The 15,998-nt window shown below is 54.2% G+C and overlaps 1 protein-coding gene across 4 annotated transcripts in view; it reads right to left on the reverse strand.

Moving 5' to 3' along the window:
* The window catches only part of LOC142819592 (phospholipase A2 inhibitor gamma subunit B-like), a 28,931-nt gene that overhangs the window by 4,585 nt on the left and 8,348 nt on the right, over positions 1 to 15,998 (reverse strand). The window contains exons 1-2 of one of the 4 annotated variants that reach the window (XM_089772679.1): positions 4,001 to 4,196; positions 645 to 824 (exon numbers count right to left, since the gene is read on the reverse strand). The exons of 2 other annotated variants lie outside the window; for them this stretch is intronic. In XM_089772679.1, the coding sequence (XP_089628805.1) occupies positions 645 to 693 (49 nt within the window). In that variant the 5' untranslated portion in view covers positions 694 to 824; positions 4,001 to 4,196. Of the gene's footprint in view, positions 1 to 644; positions 825 to 4,000; positions 4,197 to 15,404; positions 15,973 to 15,998 lie in introns of those variants that run through there. One more of the 4 variants, XM_089772680.1, reaches the window with a different exon arrangement.

The following is a 15,998-nucleotide window of genomic DNA, read 5'->3' on the forward strand; positions in this document are numbered from 1 at the left end:
AACCAAAATGATTCGTGGGCTGGAGCACATGACCTATGAGGAGAGGCTGAGGGGTTTGGGTCTGTTCAGTCTGCAGAAGAGGAGAGTGAGGGGGGATTTGAGAGCAGCCTGCACCTCCCTGATGGGGGGTTCCAAAGAGGCTGGAGAGAGGCTGTTCTCAGGGGGGGCAGATGCAGAACAAGGAGCAATGGGCTCAAATTGCAGTGGGGGAGGTCTAGGTTGGATATTAGGAAAAACTATTTCCCTAGGCAGGTGGGGAAGCGCAGGGACGGGATCCCTAAGGAGAGGGTGGAATCTCCGTCCCTAGGGGTGGTTAAGTTCCAGTTTGACAAAGCCCTGCCTGGGGTAACTGAGTTGGGGTTGCTCCTGCTTTGCTGCCTCCTGGGGTCTCTGCCAGCCTGGAGGTTCTATGTGTGTATGAAATCCGAGCACAGGAGGCCCCGTGTCCCCAGGGGAGAACCGTGAGGACCATCCCCCACCCCGTGTGGGACAGGTGCTGAGCAGCCCAGGGAGAAGATCTCAGAGCTGGGGTGTATTTCACCCGGGGAGGGGGAGCCCCTTTTCTGCAGAGCAACTCTCCTGGGTGGGTCTTTGCCTGTCTGCACCAGGTAGGGGTCCAAACACCCTCCCGGCCCCGTTCTCACCTGTCTCCAGCAGGGCCCAGAGGAGGCAGCACAGGAGAAGCGTCTTCATGGTGCCGGGGCGGGAGCTGGAGCCGGTCTGGGGTCTGAGCCGGGGGTTCTGGAGACGCAAACTGTCTGTCGGGGGCTGGCCGTTCTCGACGGAGGCCGGGCAGGGTCGCAATGAGAGTCACCGGCCCTGAGCTGGGGGCAGGAAGGTTTGTAGCTCAAGTCCTCGGAATATCAGCACAGAGGCCCCAGGAACGTAAGGGCCAGACCCAGACCCCACCCCAAAGTGTGACTGGGCTTTGGGCACCAGGGTGACGGACGCTGCCTGTGGCGGGCTGGGCGGGGGCGGTGCCGGTTCGCTGCTGCTGCCTTGCTCAGCAGGGCGAAGGACACACCCCGGGGGGCAGGGACTATGGGGCAGGCTGAGGGGATCCTAGCGGGAGCTCCAATTTCCCTCTCTGGGCTCCCTGTTCCTAACACTGCTCCGTCTACACCCACGATGGGCGCCACCCCCTAAAACTGTCAGACCCCTTCGTCCTCACTGGTAGGAGGCCCCCAAGAAACGTGTGGGACCCCGAATGCCCTAGGCAGGGAGTTGCTCTGTGGTCTGGTTAGCGCTGGCGCAGGCCGGTTCCTGAGCGGGGGGGCCAGGCTGGACACACATTCGCCCTCGCACCATTTGAACGCTTGAAAATGAACCTTCTAGACAATATTTTGCAATATTGCCCGGTGGTCCCTCCTTCCCAGCGCATGAGCACGGGGGGGGGGGGGGGGGGGGTTCTCTGCTTGCTTCCTTCTGCATTTCTTAGCCCCAGGCCCTCACATGGCTACTTGGAAATCGTGTTAGGCCTGGGCCTATGTGTCTGCTGTGTCGGCCCTAGGTACTGAGAGCCCCCCAATCTGGCTTTTGTACCTCACAGGTGACAGCCTTTATTGAGGCCTTGACAGTGGCAGAACGGGGTACTCTGGCATGGAAGGGGGGGTAAGTGCTGGGGGGTTTAGGAAGCCTCGGTGGCTGAGGGGAAGGTGAGAGGATGAAAATGGTCTGTAGCCAGTGTGAGCAGATGGCTTTAAAGGGACAGACCTGGGGTGGGGGGTGCAGGATGACCCTTCCCCCCAGGACCAGTGGGGTAGGTCTCTGCTACCCCCCAGGGGTTGCTTACTTTGGCTCGCATCCTCATTGGCTGGTTTCCATGGTGCCCATGTCCCCTGGGTGCAAGTCGGGGAAGGGGGGGGAGGCGCTGGCCCTTGAGGGGCTGGCTCAGGGGTGGGGGGTTTGGGGCTGGGGGGGCCACCAACCCACAGACAAATCAGTCGGGGGCTGCACTTAGAAGCAAGCCCCTCTCTGACGCGGCCCCCGACGGAGGAGAAAGACCCTCCCCACGTTCCCCTCGCGCACCAGCCCCTGGGGGCCCAGACCAGCCCATTCTGTGTCTCCAGCCCCACGGGGAGTGGGGAGGGGCTGGGCACCAATGCAGGATCCCCAGCGCTCGGGGGGGGGGGAGCCCTGAACCTCTGGGGCTGGATCCAAGGCAAGGGGGGGCCGCAACCGGGCCCTGGTCCTGAGGTTCCCCACCCTGGTTTAAGGGGTCGCTAACCCTCCCCTCCCACCTGGCCCTGCACCAAGACTCCAGCCCCAGATGCCCTCAGCCTCCGTCTCGGCCAGACCCTGGTTCACTCCCGGTTCCTGTTGGCGCCATTCAGAGCTGCCCTGGGTCACTGACCCACAGGGCAAACAGCCCCCAGGGGAGCGGGACCCACGTTAACCCTCCAGGGCTCTCAGGGGTGGCACCAGGCGACTGAGTCACTGCTCTCCGGCTGCTGGGGTCCGTCCCGTGAGCTCTGCCGCAGGCTGGCCCCCACGCCCAGGGAAATGAGAGAGCTGGACGGGGGGGATTCATTTCAGCTCCCAGAAGGGCGTCCGTACGGGCCTTGTAGCATTTTATTTGGTTGCTGTTTAAATTCCCAGACCTGTGTAAAATGTTGCGGTTTAAGCATTTTTTGCAGTTGGGAGCCATTTCAGTCCCCACAGTTGTGCACACGTGACGTCTTTAGGGGGTTTCCATTTAAATCACCGCTGCTGTGTAAAATCCTGGGTTTTAAGCATGGGGGGGGGGCGGTTCTTCATTTTGGTCTATTTCAATGTTCGTGCTTGTGGGAAATTGTGGATTTTGAGATTTTTGTTTTCAATTTTTAATCCATTTAAATGTCCACATGTGTGAGAATAGAAATCTCAGGGTTTGGGGCCAGTCAGACACGGGGCACAGCACAGGGCCTGCCTCTCCCTGCTCCGCTGTCCTCGGCCTGTAGCACACGAGTTTAATCTTCCTCGCTGATCAGTTCTGCCGTCCAGGGAGGAATGTGCCCTTCGGGAGCAGACAGGGGCACAGACCCAAAGGGGTGGGCCAGGTCCCCACCATCCGACGCACACGGCAGGCCGGCGGGTGACTGCTCGGCTCCCACCGGGTGGGTCTCTGGGGGCTGTGAGTGTGGACGGGCCCCTCACTGCACATGGAGGGCGCCCGCCTGGGGTGTCGCTGACCGGTCCCGAGGCTCTGGCTGGCCGGGGATTCCTCTGGCCCGTGGGAAGGGGGCGCTGGAGGTTGAACTGTGGGAACGTTACGGAGCCAGAGGAAGGTCAAAGTCCAGGCCCAGCAGGATCCGAGGAGCCGCCCTCCCAGGTGTGTGTGCGGGGGGGGGGGTTGATTAATGAATGGATTCCTTGGTGCCAAGAGGCCGCAGGAACTCAGAGCGTGTAGGGGTCACGCAGCCTCATTGCAGCCCCCTCCACCCTGCCGGGCTGTGACCGGGTCCGGCTCCTGCAGCTTCCCCCGGCCGCTTGGCAGGCGCCGACTGGGGAATAACCTCTCCTCAGCCACCAGCCATCGAGGGACGAGAGAGGGAGCCAACGCCCCTCCCCCGCTGCTCTGGGGAGTCGATTAAGTCACTGACCCCGGCGCAGGGGATGTTTCTTTCAGGGGAGACGTCTCTGGGAGTGTTGGGGGGGGGTTGTACGTCGGGGTGTCGCGGGAACCTGCTCACTGAGCTCATGTAACAGGGGTGGCAGGTGGCTGGAGTCAGGGGGTTCAGCAGGGTGGGGATGACTAAAGCCCAGCCAGGCGATCAGCCAGGGGGCTCCCAGGATCCTGCGTTTAGCGTCCCACTTTAGATGTTCAATAGAGTCAGGGACAGTCTAGGGAGCAGCACAGGTGCCGGTGTCTCTACTTATTGGAGCAAAGAGACGACACAAAAGCGGCCTTAGCGCTGCTGGACAAGCCCCCTCGTCCGCCAAGGGCCGGGTGTGAACAATCCGGGATCTCGAACAGCATAAAACGGTGACGGCAACAATTGCAAAGGAACAAGCGACTTACCAACGGTGCCAGCGACTCAGCCCCCACCTGGGCGCAGAGACTCTAATCCCGACTCCGTCCTCTGCCAGGCTGACCGACACCGCGCCTTGCCGGTGCGATTTCAACTGGGAGCCAAAGGTCCCTGCAGCTTTGACTGTCAGCCAAGAGATAGTGGTCTAATATACTCCATCGATAGAGGAAATGCATCTGGGGGCTTTGCAGAAAACCGGAAGCAAATAGGGCAACTCCCTGTTACTAGAAAAAGAACCCTTTAAAAAAAAAAAGGGTTCAGGGACTAATGGTGACTTGGTTCCTTCACCAGCCTATAACAGGGGGTGGCACTTTCCCCTGGTGCGCCCCTCACAATCTGCCCCCTTAAGATACATTGTGTTTTGTACATGCGCAGCTGTGATGCCAACAGGATAAGCAGTGAACCCAGCACTGGCCATAGGCGCGCTTCCGAGTTCTGCACAGTCCACTAGGAATGAGATAACATCGCCCTGAAAATGATGTTAGTGCACCAAAGAGTGTCCTTGCACAAGTGCACCAGAGAGTGTCCGTGCACCAGTGCACCAAAGAGTGTCCTTGCACAAGTGCACCAGAGTGTCTCTGCACCGTTGGCTTCACACCACAATTATTACAGAGTTCGAGCTCCCCATGTGGATATTGACGCCAGGTGTCTCCATCCCCCTCGCATAGTTCAAACGCCGCAGCCTGGGGATCCGCATGTCATGGGCCAGGCGTGTTCCTGAACCAACCGTTCGGCCTTCACAGCTGCTGTGGAGGAAGGGCCGGGATGGTTCAGCTCGGGTCCCTCCGAGGAGCTGGGGTTGTCGCTGACCCCTGCACAGCCTTAGCCCTTTCCGGGCCCAACGGGGACATATGCTCCCTCTGCCTGGCCGTTCTTTTCTTAGCGACTTTAGACAAGTTCTATAGCCTTGTCCCAGGAGAGACACAGACACCCCCCTCCCTTTTGCGGGCGATCACCTTGGGGTTCATCCCGCCATCGTCTGACTTGACCCAGAGCCTGATTTTACATTTCATTGAGTCTGATCAGAACCGAATGATATGATCAGTCCCAGAGCAGACCAATGTCTGCACTATTATACCAGTACTGGGTCCTGCCGTGAAGGCGGGGGACTGGACTCAGTGATCTCTCGAGGTCCCTTGCAGTCCCAGTGTTCTATGATTCTATGATATCTGCCCAGCTTCTGAGCTCCACAAGCCGAGCGCGGCTCCAGGACTCGGGGCCGCAGGGTGGTTCGTCACTGGCGATGGAGGCATCATCCTTCCCAGCTCCGGTCCCTGGAAGGGAGGGATGGGACGCGGGTGGGACACCCCTTTCTGCACCAGGAAGGCAGCGTGGCCTGATGCAGTGAGCCCTGCGATGGGACCAGCTCTGCCACTGGCCAACTGGGTGGCCTTGAGCATGTCTGTGCCTCAGTTTACCCACTTGTGAAAGCAGAAGAGTCACGTTGTTGGTGAGGGAAAGACATAAAGAGGACTGGGGGAGTTACCCAGCTGGGTTCGCCAGGGGAGGAAGGCCAGGAGACAGGGCTGTGTTGTTTCTTTTCCCTGTTGAAGAGGAAATATCGGATGGGAAGAAATCCCATGGCCGGCCCTTCCTCTACCCGCACATGGGGGCCCTCGCCAGACAGGCACCCTGATCCTAGAGGTGCCCAGCCAGGCCCCGGGGTGCAACTGCTGGCCCATCCCCCCAGGCATCCCTCCGGCTGAGGGAAGGGCGCAGTCTGGCTCACAGCCAGCTTGGATGAGGCCTGTCTGCACGGAGCAGGTGAAAGGAGACCTCTGGCTTCCTGGGCCGCTGGGGGCAGAGCTGGGGAGTCGAGCTGGGAAGAGGCGGGGTCACCTGACCCAGAAGGGGAGGAGCCTCTCAAGCTCAGACTTGCCCGCCTCGCCTCAGGCACCCCAAGCTACGTTCAGAGGGGGCTGGGCTGGGGGCCCACAGGGAAGCTCACAGAAATGTGCTTCAAGTGGCACTAAGGGCTGGCAGCCACAGCCCGAAACCCTGCCCCTCGGGGAGTGCGGAACCACCCCCCCCCCACAATGCCCAAGGGCTCCGCAGGCCCCCACCTCACACGTAGGTCTCCCCCCACAGCAGGGGGCATGGGGCAGTGAGGAAGGACTGAAAGGAACAAGGCACAGGCCCCAACTGGGATGGAATCAAGCACCCCAGAGACCCGGTGGGACATGGCTCAGGCATGGAACATGCGGCAGGCAGGTGGAAGGGCAGGAAGGAAACGTCCCCCAGGAAAGGAGCTTTTACCTCTTTAAAAGAATCAAAGGAGAAACCAGAGAGGGGGAACCAAGCGACATTTCCCTGCGATTTTCCAGCCCTGAGCGGTGGGGCAGGAACACCTGAGCCGGCGCTAGCGGGGGGCGGGGGCTGGGCCGCGCATCTCTCTGAGCGCAGGAATGGACACGGGCGCCTCCCAGACTTGGGCCCCGCTCCCTGCCTCACTCACAGAAACTCCCTCGCCGGCCCGGGCCGACAGATCCCCACGCAGCCTGCAGCTCAGTTCGACCTGCCCTGGGGCGCAGCCCAGGCAGGACCTGGAGGAGAGAGATGGAAAGGGGCTGGATACAGGGGTTCGTAGGATCCCCGGGCGGGCAGGGACCTCAGGGCCATCGAGTCCAGCCCCAGGGCAAAGCAACAGCTGGGTTGATGATCAACGTCAATTTCCCCCGTGCGAAGGGCTCCCCCTCTCCCAGGAGGCCCTTTGTAGGCACGAACTTCCCTGCCAGCTGGCTCTGGGGGGGGAGGTGCCCCCAGGTGGCTGATTGGTCACCTGGGACCAGGTTTCTTCTGAGCCTCTTTGATGGGCGGGGGGTGTGGAAGAAAACAAGCCTTCCCTCTGCGTTGTGATTAAGCAACAAGTAGCCAGAGGCAGTTTTATTAAGAGCTGCAGCAAGGGAAAAACTGGTTCGGACGGGGGGGAGCCCCTCCCCTCGAGGCAGATCTTCGAATACAAGCAATTCTGAAGCAGTTTCTATACTGTCCATTAGATATAATAACAATAACAATTAGTCTCCGTCCCATTACAGACACCAATGGCTAACAGTTATTTAGTTCCACCCAGATGCTCCTTATCTCAAGGTCCCTGCCAGAGTCAGCATTGTATCCTTATCTCCGTACGGAGGCGAGAGGCAAAGGCAGCGTCTAATTACAGATCTCGCGTTGTCAGGTCACAGACTTAGCCTGACTCTTGCTCTCTTGTTAACAAGACCAAAATGGTTGCACACAAATTCCCTTCTTCCCTTTTCCTGCCTCCACACTCCCCCCTTTTGTGCTTACAGCACAACTACCTTTCTAAACCTTTATTTTCATTCAACATTACATAATTAGTACAAACCTAAAAGCTATTTCTATTACTACCTCTTTTACAACAACAATGCAATATGAAACCTTTAATAAGAAAAAGCAATATAATCATTAATATCCCCAATATAATTCTGTGATGCGGCTGGTCTATAATTTTAGTAACATCATACAAGATATCATAATTAGTAACCAAATTAGGGAGGGCAGGTACATGCTGATGGTACCTGTCCATAAGCACAGAGTCCAGATCAAAGGGAGAAACCCAAACCACTCCCACAAGTTTCTCCTTGGCAATATAACACAACATATCATAATTAGGGCAGGTACATAAAATTTCCTTATCAAAGTGGGTGCAACAATCCCTGGGTACAGGGAGGCTCCCACAGCTTCAGAATAAGCGATGCCCTCGACTCTGTCTTTATGCTCCTGCTTTGGTACAGGCAGGGAGGTTACCATTCTGATCTGATTTGAGTGGGGAATCCCCAGAGGAGCTAAAAACAAACTGTTATACTATGCCATGTCCAGGTGGGCCTTTGGGTCCTCATGGATTCTCTACTTCCCCACTCCCATGGATAGGCCTGGAGGAGATGGGGACTCACCACTTCCATAAGGGCTGGGTGGTCAACGCTATCCTATTCTTCAATACTGGCCTTTTAATTCCTTTAATTTAGTTCCATTAATTAACAATCCAATTAGTCTCTGGTCCAAATATCTGGTTAGGTCTAGTGAAGTGGACACAGAGCTGGACAGATCCTTCAAACTATCCAGGATCAATCGGTTGGCTTGGCTGGTGTCTAGGCCTTTACAGGCACTGGATATTACTGCATCTACCAGCCTGGATTCTCATACAATTTCTGGGCTATGACATAAGTGTTGCTGACAGAGTTTCCAGGCCCAAACCAGCCTGCGATGGTATCTGCTAAGCCCCGTCGTTGCCTAATCAGGCACTTGCCAGTTTGATTAGCCAGTCTAGCACACAGCTGGTCTATACCAGTGTGGAACATCACCACGGTAAGGATCAGTGACAGTTGTCCTGGTAGTGTTCATGTTGTTACAATAAATAAAATAATTCTGTGTGAATGAGAGGTGGCCCAAGGCTGTGTATTCCCCATCGCTATTAGTGTGTATTTGTTCTATGTATGTGACTTGAAGGAGGTTACGTCGACTAGAGTCACTGTTTCTCTGATAGGACCAAGCATGGTTCACAGATGTTTAATTGTTAACCCATGCAATTCCATAATTCTTGAGGCCTTTTAAGGCATCAGGCACCAATGCGTAGCAGGGCAAGTAGCTGTTATTGCAATGGTGAGGTTACTAGTTTCCTCATTGTCGTGGGCATCTTTACTTACATATGCTGATGTCCCACTTGCCCGTGTTGTTTCTTACAGATTTCTTATTATCTCTGGCCAAACCACTTTTATGGTTGGTGTGCAAATTTGCAGAAGCTAAATATTTCATTTGTGTAGCCATTAAAGCAAAGCCAATCCGGTGGGGGAGAGGGCTGGTACCCCACTCCCATCCTTCTGTTCACGTGATGCACTCCTTGCTTCCTTCCAGTTCCTTTTTTGTTCACCTGTGGAGACATTGTTAACATTCTCCTAGCCTAAACAATTTCCAAACTATTATCCTTTCACTGAATTTTAAAGTTGCCAATTGACTAAGTTTAGAGTTGCCAATTGATTGGGCCCAATTATTAATTTTGTTGGTTTAAATTAATGCTTCTGTTTTACTCAAATTATCCTTTCATTAAAACAATATCTATACACAACAATATTTGCAATACGTATTACAATTAAAACACACAAGACAAACTTGGACAGAACACAAACTTATTTTGTCATGACACAGAACCATGGTTTTTTGTTGTTGTTGTTTGTTGTTTTTCTTTAGCTGGCACCAGCGCTTTCTGATGATCTGAAAGACAAGAAAACATTTCTACCCCCGTCGGGATGGTCCATTATAACTTAAAATACTGCCTAAGATCTGTTAGGGGAACCGGTTACAGCTAGTTCCTTACCACTTCCATGGGCGAGTGAGCTGCAACTTTCCGAGAACAAGGGCGCTTATCGGTACTCGTGACCTTCCACTCCCTCGAATTACCTCAGAGTTGCTAGCCCTCCCAACAGTGGCATGCCTCAGTTTCCCTCTTGTACCACAGATCAGGCTTAATGTGTGAAGCTATAATGCTTTTCCTTAGCACAAGGTCTTGGTTGGTCTGTTACTGTTCCAGCAAGCAAAAAGCTTTTATTTTCCTCTCATCTGGCACCCTGGTGGTGTAGGGGGACGGTCTGCAGCCGCTGTCGCTGTCTTCAATCGGGTGTTGCCATCCGAGTCACGGCACCAAATTGTGGAAGAAAACAAGCCTTCCCTCTGCGTTGTGTTTAAGCAACAAGTAGCCAGAGGCAGTTTTATTACGAGCTGCAGCAAGGGAAAAACTGGTTCGGACGGGGGGGGGGGGGGGGGAAATCCCCCCCATGAGGCAGATCTTCGAATACAAGCAATTATGAAGCAGTTTCTATACTGTCGATTACATATAATTACAATAACAATTAGTCTCCATCCCATTACAAACACCAATGGCTAACAGTTTAGTTCCACCCAGATGCTCCTTATCTCAAGGTCCCTGCCAGAGTCAGCATTCTATCCTTATCTCCGTATGGAGGCAAGAGACAAAGGCAGCGTCTAATTCCAGATCTCGTGTTGTCAGGCCACAGACTTAGCCTGACTCTTGCTCTCTTGTTAACAAGACCAAGATGGCTGCTCACAAATTCCCTTATTCCCTTTCCTGCTTCCACAGGGGGTACTTTGAGTCCCGGCCCTGGGACCCTCTAAGTATCATAGAATCATAGAACCATAGAACTGGAAGAGACCTCAGAAGGTCATCAAGTCCAGCCCCCTGCTCTAGGCAGGACCAATCCCACTAAACCAACCCAGCCAGGGCTTTGTCAAGCCGAGACTTAAACACCTCTAGGGATAGAGACTCCACTACTTCCCTAGGGAACCCATTCCAGCCTTTCTCCAGCCTCTTTGGAACCTCCCTTCAGGAAGTTGAAGGCTGCTCTCAAATCCCCCCTCACTCTTCTCTTCTGCAGACTGAACAGACCCAACTCCCTCAGCTCCTCCTCATAGCTCAAATGCTCCAGCCCCCTAATCATTTTGGTTTCCCTCCGCTGGACCCTCTCCAATGCGTCCACATCCTTTTTGTAGTGGGGGGCCCAGAACTGGTCACAATACTCCAGATGTGGCCTCACCAAAGCCGAATAAAGGGGAATAATCACATCTCTGGATCTGCTGGCAATGCTCCTCCTAATTCACCCTAATATGCCATTAGTCTTCTTGGCTACAAGGGCGCCCTGTTGACTGATATCCAGCTTCTCATCTACTGGAATCCCCAGGTCCTTTTCTGCAGATCTGCTACTTACTGGGTTGGTCCCCAGCCTGTAACAATACTTGGGATTCTTCCGTCCCAAGGGCAGGACTCTACACTTGTCCATGTTGAACCTCATCAGATTTCTTGTGGCCCAATCCTCCAATTTGTCTAAGTCACTCTGGACCCTATCTCTGCCCTCAAGCGTATCTACCTCTCCCCCCAGCTTAGTGTCATCCACAAACTTGCTGAGGGTGCAATCCCTCCCCTCCTCCAGTTCATTAATAAAGATATTGAACAAAACCGGCCCTAGAACTGAATGTTGGGGCACTGTGCTAGAAACCAACCACCCTCCTGACATTGAGCCATTGATCACTACCCGCTGGTCCCGGCCTTCTAGCCATCTTTCTATCCATCTTACTGTCCATTTATCCAATCCACATTCCCTTAACTTGCTGGCAAGAATATTGTGGGAGACCGTATCATAAGCCTTGCTAAAGTCAAGGTATATCACATCCACTGACTTTCCCACGTCCACCGAGCCAGTTACCTCCTCATAGAAGCTAATCAGATTGGTCAGGCAGGACTTGCCCTTCGTGAATCCATGTTGACTATTCTTGATCACTTTCCCCTCTTCCAAGTGCCTCAAAATGGATTCCTTAAGGATCCCTTCCATGATTTTTCCAGGGACTGAGGTAAGACTGACTGGTCTATAGTTCCCTGGATTGTCCTTCTTCCCTTTTTAAAATACTGGCACTACATTTGCCTTTTTCCAGTCATCCAGGATCTCTCCTGATCTCCACGACTTTTCAAAGATAATGGCCAAAGGCTCCTCAATGACATTTGCCACCTCCCTCAGTACCCTCGGATACATTAAGTCCAGACCCATGGATTTGGGTACGTTTAGCTTTTCTAAATAGTTCCTAACCTGTTCTTTACCCACCAAGGGCTGTCCGTCTTCATCCTATCTTGAGTCACTTAACACATAAGTATGGGAGCCAACCTGGTCCATGAATACAGAGGCAAAGAAAGCATTGAGTACTTCAGCTTTCCCCACATCATCTGTCACTAGGTTACCTCCTTCATCCAGTAGGAGCCCCACAGCCTCCCTGGTCACCTTCTTCTTGTTAACATGCCTTTAGAAACCTTTCTTGTTGTCCTTCACATCCTTAGCCAGTCGTAATTCCAATTGCGCTTTTGCCTTCCTGATACCCACACCCCTCTCCCCCACCCGGCATTCTCGAGCTAGACATTTATACCCCTCCCTGGTCATTTGTCCAAGTTTCCACATTTTGTAAGCTCCCTCTTTGTGCTTAAGTTCACCAAGGATTTCCCCTGGAAGCCAATCTGGTCTCCTACCATGTTTGCTTCTCTTGCTTCACATGGGGATGGTTTCTTTAAAATACCGCCAGCTGTCCTGGACTCCTTTCCCCTTCATGTTAGCATCCCAGGGGATTCTGCCCATCCGATCTCTGAGGGAGTCACAGGCTACTTTTCTGAAGTCCAAGGTGTGTATTTTACTGCTCTCTTTTCTTCCTTTGGTCAGGACCCTGAAATCTACCATCTCATGATCACAGCTTCCCAGGTTGTCACCCACCTCCACTTCCCCTATTAGTTCCTCCCTGTTTGTGAGCAGAAGGTCAAGCTGCACACGGCCCCTGGTCAGATCCTTCAGCACTTGTGTCAAGAAGTTATCCCCAACATTCTCCAGAAACTTCCTGGATTGCCTGTGTACTGTTGTATTGGTCTCCCAACAGACGTCGGGGTGATTAAAGTCCCCCACAAGAACCAGGGCCTGCGATCTGGAAGCTTCTCTCAGTTTCCTGAAGAAAGCCTCATCTACCTCATCCACCTGATTTGGAACACCAATCCCATGGTCGAAGAAACCAAAGGCCTCTCTCCAACACCACCTGTGTAACCGCGCATTTACTTCCTCAGTGGGCGATCCCTACCTAGTCCTTTCCCTTCAACTGGGAGGATGGACGAGAACACCTGGGTCTGGGCACTCGGAGCTGTCCCAGGTACCACTGTCCTCTCAGGCTAGCTCCTCCCTGCTGCATTTCTCAGCAAAAGGTACACAAATGGCTCTCCGCAGTGTGTGCACCTTTTCCCAATAGTTTTGGTGGAGGGAGAAGGGGGGGCTCCGATGTCAGAGTGTCCCTCCTGCCCCCACTCCTGTACCCCGTCTCCACACAGAAAGGAGAAGCTGGAGGGAGCTTGGCAATGCAAGTCTCTGTCACTCACACCCTGTGTGTGTCTGTCATTCTCTCTCAGACACACACCCGGCCCAGCACTCTCCTCTCCAGACCCAGCATGTTACCCCCAAAATTCCCACTGGAGACCCCCCAGGGTTACAGGAGGGTGGCCGTATTGATTGAGGAATTCACACTCCACTAGATGGTTCAACTAAAGAGGGTAGAGCTGCCTCTGAAGGTTTAAACTAAAGAGGAACCAGCTCTCCCTCCCTCCTCCTCCCCCTCCACCACTTTCCCTCTCTCACACACACCAATACACACCCCCCTTCAGTCATTCACACAGACTCATTCCTGCCCTCAGACACTCACACACTCACACTGGCATATGGGTGGCACACGGAGCCGAGGCCTGTGGATCCTGGAGGATCTGCCGGCTGATCACGGCTGGGGAGCTGGTCAGAAGAGAAAGAGCTTCTCCAACAGAGGGCTTCTGCCCCAGCTCTCTCCTCTTATTGCCCCTGTACAACCCCTCGGACTCATCCACCTTCCTCACCTCCTTAATTGGTCCCCTGACTCCTCCCCTGGCTGCAGATGCTCAGCCTTGCAGTCTCTGATCCCAAACACTCAATAGTCTCCACTCACTCACACACATTCCTGGCTCAGGGTTGAATGCCGCTGAGAGCAAGTTACAAGCAGACTGGAGGAAAGTTGCAAGAAGTTCCAAGGGTGGGAGGTTCAACAGTCTCCCAGTTAACAGTAGGTCTCTGAAATTACAACCAAAGTGGCTGAGAGTTACACAGTTGTGATGATTAACAAAGATTATAGCAGCCCAATGAAATGCTGGCTGTTCCCTCTGGGCAGCGCTGGTGCCTCCCTGGCTGTATCTCTGGGCCGCGCTATTGCCTGAGTCATGTCCTTCACCTCTGTGCTGCTCAGCCAGGCTGCCGCGGGGGAGGAAGCGGCACAAGCGTCCGTTTCAGCTCTGTGGTCCCCCGAGTGAGAGGCAGGAGCGGGAGGAGAAGAGAAAGAGCGAGACGGAGAGAGAGGCAGAAGGCGGAGGAGAGCTGGGGGGGGGGGGGGGAAGCAGTAGGAGGAGGAGACAGAGACAGAGACCCGGAGCAAGAGACCAGAGGCTCAGGAGAGAAGACCGACGTGGAAGAGACACCTGAAAATCCCGTCTTATGACAGGCTAATTGGCTAGTTAACAAAGATTCCAAAGATTTGCAGAGTTTAACAGGTGATGCAGCTGGAACAGTTACAAAGCTTCAGAGAACTATTTGCAAATCATCAGTAATGAAGTGATATCGCAGACAACTCCCTCCACTCCCCCAGCAATGCCGTCAGCAGGAGGTTTTTGTCAGGCCCTAACTCATGTGTTGGCAGGACCTTAGAGGTTACTGTATTTCCAGGAGATGTGTGTGTCCATCAAGCAAAAGCTTAGGTGGAGCTTTTGTGCCACACCACACACTGGGGGGGGGGGGGGGAGAGGGAGGCTGTGATTACTTCTGTCCCTGCTTGCAGAGTGGGGTGGTTTGGGGGTTTGGCTGCTCTGGGCATTTCATCATGTTCATTTCTCTCTTACCCTTACGTTTATTTCTGTGAGCAGTGAGTTCTCAAATGCCGAACCTGCCCTGGCCGGAGTCATCACCCCGTGGTCACTGCTGCCCCTGGACGTGGCTGGCCTGTCCCTGTGGCCCCTGTGAGAGGCAGAGCAGGGGGTCTCTACGTGCTGTCCCTGCCTGCAGACACCGCTCCTGTAGCTCCCAGTGACAGGGAACCGTGGCCAGTAGGAGCTGGGGACTCGGTGCCTGGAGACGAGGGGCAGCACATTGGCCAGGGAGCCATCGCTGTAGGTGCAAGATCATTATCGGGAAAACCTTCCTCTCTCTCCCTCTCTTTTTTCTTAAAGGGGGACTTTATTAAAAAAGGGGGGGGCTGAGACAGCCTGGGATGGTTCACAGCCTCACCACTGTACCCTGGACCCAGGCCTTTGGCCCCTCTGCTGGCTGGAGTCTGCAAAGGAGGCTAGGGAGCTGCTATAGCACAGGGCTGCAGATGCCTCTCCTTTAATTTCAAGTTAAACGCGCGTGTGTTAATTCCCGCCTCCCCTCCCGCCTGAGTCCAGGGTTCACTCCTGGCCCAGGGCATCTTTCCAGGTGCTGTTTTGTGCAGGAGGCAGCAGGGTCCTGGCATCCCGAGAAGGCAGCTTTAACCACATTCACAGTGTCATTAAAGGGCAACAGCAGGGGAGGGGAGTCAGCTGAAAAGATTTTCAGTTTTATGACAAAACGTGGGACTATTCTGGGATGTAAAAGGCCCCACAAATAAACCAACCGCATTTTCCTCCTGCACAAGGGCCTGTTGGGGGGGTGGCATGGGACACAGCTGTACAGGCTGCTTCTGTGTGCATGTGTGTGCATGTGCGTGTGCACGTGCGCACCTGTGCGTGTGCTCTCCCCATTCCATTACAAGGGTTGTCCTAGCTCCAATCAGCCTCAGAACCAGGCTTCTAATGCCCCCAGAACCCCACTAAAATAAAAATGTGTAAATCCATCAGACCACCAGCAAGACACATGGACTCCACACACGCACTGTCTCACTATCACACACATGATCCAAGACTCACAGTGACACACACAATCCACAACTTGGTAGTATACAGACACAGACACACAGAGTCCAGTACTATTACAGACACACACACACGATCCAAGAATCAGCTCCCGCCCTCCAACACACAGACCCCTGCTCCTGTGCAGTTTTCTTGTGTCAGTTTAATTCCGTTCATCCCGTTCCAGGGGCAGTGAATCCAACCCCTGCCACCAGAGGCGTAGGACCCCAGGTCGGGGGCTGTGCCGTGGGAGAGGGGATCAGGAGAGGACGTTCACCAGCAGGACAGTAAGGAAGGTTGGGAGGACGAGTCCGGCTGGTTCCAGAGCCACAGTGGCTACGCGGGAGGAGGCTGGGCTGCATTCGGCTGTGGTGAGATCCACACCGGGCCCCCCGAAATCCTGTTTGAACTGCTGTATGTGAGTGCAGGCAGATGCAGTAGCACAGACTTTCATGGTGGTCTTTATGGTTGTCTCACCTGTTGGGGACAAAGCAAGAGGGTCA

Source organism: Pelodiscus sinensis, chromosome 22, assembly GCF_052426305.1.
Source record: "Pelodiscus sinensis isolate ZL-2025 chromosome 22, ASM5242630v1, whole genome shotgun sequence".
NCBI lineage: Eukaryota > Metazoa > Chordata > Testudines > Trionychidae > Pelodiscus > Pelodiscus sinensis.